This window comes from Lissotriton helveticus, chromosome 6 (assembly GCF_964261635.1).
Source record: "Lissotriton helveticus chromosome 6, aLisHel1.1, whole genome shotgun sequence".
In the NCBI taxonomy this organism is placed as follows: Eukaryota; Metazoa; Chordata; class Amphibia; order Caudata; family Salamandridae; genus Lissotriton; species Lissotriton helveticus.
In genome coordinates, this window is record NC_136067.1 from 253,039,642 (window position 1) to 253,045,641 (window position 6,000).

General features: G+C 44.6%; 1 protein-coding gene across 1 annotated transcript in view; it reads right to left on the reverse strand.

Annotated features, from left to right (window-relative positions):
• The window catches only part of LOC144762482 (protein eva-1 homolog C-like), an 811,149-nt gene extending 806,476 nt beyond the window's left edge, over positions 1–4,673 (reverse strand). The window contains exon 1 of the mRNA XM_078647696.1: positions 4,393–4,673. Coding sequence (XP_078503822.1) covers positions 4,393–4,492 — 100 coding nt within the window. The 5' untranslated portion in view covers positions 4,493–4,673. The remainder of the gene's footprint in view (positions 1–4,392) is intronic.
• Between the last annotated feature and the right edge of the window lie 1,327 nt (positions 4,674–6,000).

Here is a 6,000-nt window from a genome sequence, read left to right on the forward strand (position 1 = left end):
GAAAGGGGGGTCACAAAATTCAAAATCACCATCCATTTTCCACAGACTTCTTCAAGACGGGGTAATGCAAAAACTTCTGAACAAAATTAAATCAAATTTGGCAGGAAGCTAGATCTTGGTCCGCAGATTGCGCTTTTTGTGATTTGGTGTAAATCCTTTCAGTAGTTTTTAAGAAATTATGGGTAGAAAATATTTGTATATCTGGACGGTTGGGTCACTGAGAGGCTTGAGAGACTCTTGCGGGAGTGACGATTTTAAGATGGAATATTCTGATTGGCCATGGGAGCTTTATTTCCGGTGGGTAATCTCGCTCCCGCAAGATTGGCTGCCAGCAACATGAGAAAAATGTTGCTGCAAACCGTTACCGAACTCGGGGATTTAGACTACTGTCCTGAAGTACAAAAAGAAAAATAAGTATAATGGGTCAGTGTAAAGATACACTGACTCCCAAGGGCCAATGGGGAGGGACCCAGAGGGACCCTCCCACCCAGCCCAAAACAAAAAATTGGCAAAATATGCAGAGATCTTGTGGGACTCATGCATGATTGGATTTTTTTTTATAAAGGGCAGCCCAGCCGCATTTGTTACATTTATGCGCCACGGAGCCCACCCCCGGGGTTGCATTCGTATATGGAAGCGAAGCTGCTTGGCCCCCTTTCAGAGCCATTATAGGCCTCGGGAAACCTGCCCCTGGGCCGTAAGCATCAAAAAAGGTGAGCGGGCCATGCGGTCCCTCTCCCTTAGCCATTAAAAGCCACGGAGAGACCACACCCGGGCTGAAATTTGCACCCTCCCCAAGCCCCTAAAGGCCAGGGGGAGCCCACCCCAGGGATGAAATTACATAAAATGGGGAGGAGGCCTGCCCACATGCTATGTCCCGCTTGGCAGGAGTATTTTTTAATCTTCTGCCAAGCATGAGCAAACACCAAGTCTACTCCCAGTAGGCGGGAGGTTTAAAAATGCACCCGCCAGCTGGGAGCGGGCTTTTGATCTGTTCCCCTGCCCACGCTGATGGAGGCAGGGAAACAGATCAAAATATTGCTCTCTGCCGCCTGCCTCCCCCCCAGAAGCCTTGCCCCCTCCCTGCAGCCCCCAACAAGAGTATAGTGGGTGCCCTGGGTGGGCTTCAGAGCACCCACCTATAGGTGTTAAGGCCCCCTGTAGATGGGGTCTCTGGGGCCAATAAAGGGTCGGGGAAAGGCAAACATATATGACATGTAACATTTCTATGTTTATATTGTAATTAATGTAATCTACAGGTCTCATGTATTGGTATCACATTTAAAAATGTTAAATATATTTCTCTTTGTTTTTATTTATTGTACCATTATTATGTCATTAATAAAAAAAAGAATTGAAAAAAAAGGCATTTCTCCAATTTCAAAAGGGAAATTACTTAGCCACTAGATCACTATAGCGTCCTATGAAATGTGAACTACTTCTGTCGACTACTCGTTCTGTTCCTGCCACAGCCCATAATATGTGTGGTACCTTCAGCCACTCCTGGCTTTTTAGCTAAACCGCACTTTGTGTTACGAAGACCACCTCAGTTCATGTCATTGCGGCTTTTATGTGACAACCAAATGCATTCTGGGTAATGTAGTCTTGGTTTGCATACAGCGCACTAAATAAACTAACACATCTGAGACCAGTTATTCGCAGGTAAAAAGCCCAGAAATGAAAACAGTGTCCTTAATGACATGGAGTGAAGGACTGACTTTACTTTGTGTGCAAGTTTTGCTGATTCCAAACTTACCCACTGTTGAAGTTTATATTACAGCTCCGACATTGCAGTATGCTCTTGGCTAAAAAAAACTAGGATTGGCAGAAACGTCACGCATGGGGCCATTTGGAAGATATACCTTTCTATACATGGCATCAGAGGGGTGAAATGGTGTATGCTGCTAAAGGCTAAGTAAGTTTACACTGCCTACTCTCCTGAAAATAACGTAACAGGTATATTTGAAGGGTGTAGATTCACCCCAGAGGGTACCTCTTGGCGGCACTGACGGATAACAAATGCTTGCTTTAGCCCAACCCAAACAAAACGTCATTTTATCTACCTCGGAAAGATGAAAGGTTGAGTAGACCCACCTGAGTTTGAAAGTGAGGCCTTGGTGTCAAAGGATGCATGAGTCCAGTGGGCCACATTTGCTGCATAAAGGGTCACACTGGCCCTTAATGTGCCAGAGGCCCTAAGTGGCCCAAGCCCCAAGGACCCAGATGACTCCCAAGCTCCCTCCCTCACAGAGCTCCAGACGTGCATGTCTAAGGGGCATCTAATGGTCCGATAATGCCCATTCATTCTATCAATGCACCTTCACCACCTGACCGCAGCCCTTCAATAAATGTCATCGCATTGGAAAAACATTGGTGCTTTCCGAGCGCAAGCAAATCCTCCCTGAATAGAAGGAAAGGGACTGCCCTGCCCTGAAGAAGGAGGGGGTGGGGGGGACTGGAGCAGGCAGGTTGATCCCTTTCATTCCTCTGGGTGAATGGCGTGAGACCACTGTAGCCCAAGCCCCTCTCAATGGAAGGCCTGAGAAAGCACCTCCTTTTACCAAATAAAATCCCCTCAGTAAAATGCTAATTCCTCAGCTGGCAGGGACAGTGTGGAGAGACGAGGCGAGCGAGGACAGGCTGTGTTCCACCGAGCCCCAGAGCAGGGAGGGAGGCTGCACACACCATGTCAACAAACGCTGCCAGGCAAACATTCCACTCACAGCATTTGTCACAACACCGACCACACTCGTAGAAAGGCCCGAGTGGCCAGGCAACAGCTCTTGATGATTCTACTCAACAAAAAAAAACAGATCACAAAAAAACAACTCAGAAGGTGATTTTACTACAAAATATACTTGTTTTTAAGAATGAATCTGTTGGAGACTGGTGGAACTTCCAGAAGACCAATTGTAAATGGTTTTTACAGGGTCTTGGGCTTTGCTTTTTGCCATTGGACTAGTCCAGCATACAGTTCTGATAAAGGGCGACCAACTACATGCAAAAGTCACAAGTAATGAAATTGGAACCAATTGGACATTTTTCCAGCTGAACTGGATCCATTAGGAAGCCCAGTTGTAACTGGCCAAGCGTAGTTCCCCCAACAGGCCATTCCAAATACGAGAACATTGAACCATAATAAGGTATTTTGCTACCTTTACTTTTCTTTACTTATCATGATTGCAAACACAACCAACATCACAGAAATTGTCTTTTGATGCTTATCGCAGGACAAAAGAAAGAGCCCTGGAAACCGATTAAAACATTGATCACCTACATTTTATATAAACAAGGAAGTGCTTAGAAGCTGGCACTTATGTCCACAACTATACAAAATCCTATATAATAATAGTTTTTGTGTTAAATAGCCTTTTCTATATGGCTGTTTCTGTCCCGGTTTTGCTGTTTTGTAGCGCTTTGAATGACAGGTGCAGCTATAACCAAACTCAGTAGTACAAATCTGGCTTTGTGAATATGAATGTATAAATGCATTAACATTAAGGCTATTAATCACATTAATCAGGCTTGAATAAAATAGACTACAGATACCATAGAGTGATATATAGAAAGTGTCATTAAGATTGTCATCACTTTAACCACATTTCCGAGTTGTAGGCATCACAGCGCCTTAGAGACAGCCAGCCACGACAGATGCTCAGTGTGCGCCTCTGCACGCGGGAGCTGAGCTCTAAGACGCCAGGAATGCGCTGCGAGGAGAGGCTGCCAGGCTCAGCAGCACAAAGCAGAAATGCCACACAGGATGATCGGCTGCCCTCTCCTGACCCCTGCGTCCAGCATGGTGCTTTCCGCGCCCACGGTCCGACGCAGCATCTTCTTCAACAATACAACGTGCAAGGGGGGACGCCCCCTCCTGAAAGTCACTCCATTATATGTGTGTCAACAAAACCGCGGTCACACTTTAGTGGCTTCAAAAAGCAACTTGACAGAGGGAAACAGAAGCTGCAAACTATTAAAAGATAATAATAATAAAAGACCAGTTCTGTTCGCAATAAAAGATCTCATCAGATGAATGTGCTGCCAGCCAACTCAACAAACCTGAAATACACCCTAAAGCCAGGGGTGTTCCTGCTACAGAAGACAATCATCAGCCCTGTACGCAACACGGAAAACACAACTTTCGCATGCTCTGATATAAAGTATGGAATAGCATCCACAGGCCAAGAACAAGCATGTAAACACGTCCTACTATTGCCAAATGCACCGCATTGCAACTACTACACGCGGAAAATAAAACATGTTCTTCTTTACAAGTCCTGTGAGGAAAAACACTAGCCCTCCACTGACTGAAAATACAAACACAACAACTACACCGTTCTACATGAAACGCGCGCACAGCAGCCCAGGGGAGAGGTAGGTTCATGGAGCGCCTACCTGAGAACTCGGGGGACGTCCTGACGAAGTGGCTGCAGGCAGTGAGGTACACGACGCCCAGGAGCAGGGCAGAAGCCGGGCAGGGGCTTGGGGGGTCCATCCCGGTGCCCCGGCGCCGCTGCACTGACTCCACTCCACGGGGCTCAGTCCGACCCTCGCCTCCCGCCTGCCAGTCACTCCGCGGCGCAGACGGAGGCTGCTGGTCCCATCGCCAGGGCAGACAGCAGGGATTTCCCGGTCCTCCACATGCCTCCCTCCCGGGAATGAATGGGACCGAGCACTCCCAGGCAGAAACTTCAGCGCACTTCAGAGCCCTACCTGAGGCGGCGCGGCGTCCGCGGGGTCCTAAGCACGGCCGGCTCCTGCCACTAGCCTCAGGGATGCCAAGGCCCCCGACCCATCCAAAGGTGTCCCTGTGACGCAGCAGGCATTTGTTTGTATACAAGGCCATGCGTCTTACCTGCTCACCCACAGCTTCGAACACATTGCTGCGCCGTACTAGTAAGGAATGGTGAATTAACATGCTGGTTGAAGAGACAGCAGAAATTATACCAGCTCCATTCAAGGCTAGATCAAAACAAAGAAGCTTCAATTCAAGTATTTCAAAATTTTGGAAAACATCATTTTTCCCCCACCGGTATTCGCTTTCCTGGTATTATGTAACTAGTAATAATATTATGATTATGATGATGATGATGATGACTATTATTATTATTAACAGAAATAATAATAGCTACAATAATAATAACACAACAATAATAATACAATACAAATAAGCATATGTGGTATCCCCTTAAGTGCTGCCGTCGGCCAACGGTCGTCACGGGCACTACCTCCCCAGTGCTGCGTGCGACCGCTGGACGTCCAGTTCAGCACCGGATAATGGACAGCGCAGCACTGGGCATTATTATCAGTAGTAGTATTATTAATAATAACAATAATAATATAAATTAAAGTAAGACTAGCTGGTATTATTATTATGATTACTATTACAATTATTATTATTATTAATAATAAAAACAATAAAAATTAGAATCGGTGGCATTATTATGATTATAATTACAATTATTATTATTATTGTTGTTATTGTTAATAATAAAAATACAATAAAAATACAACTAGGTGGCATTGTTATAATAATAATTAATATTATTACAATTGTTATTATTATTAATGTTTATAAAAATACAATAAAAATAAGAATAGGTGGCAATATTATAATTGCAATTATTGTTACAATTATCATTAACATTATTACTATTAATAATAATAATAATAATAATAATAATACAATGCAAATATGAATGGATAGCATAATTAATACAAACGATCACTAATAAGGACAATAATAATATTATTAGTAGTAACAGTATTAACAATTGCAATCTCACCCACGCTAACAATAATATTAGTCATAATGTCGGTAATAGTAATACTTAGTATTAATTCAGTACTACCGCATGATGCTCCAGGGATCTCACTTGTAGCACAAGAAAATCAGAGGTACAGGAACAACACTTTCAGCCGCTGCCAAGGACTGGGGGGCACAGCTCACTTCCCCCAGGATGGATCACACTCGCTATGAGAAGATGGCAGCACAGGGTTCGG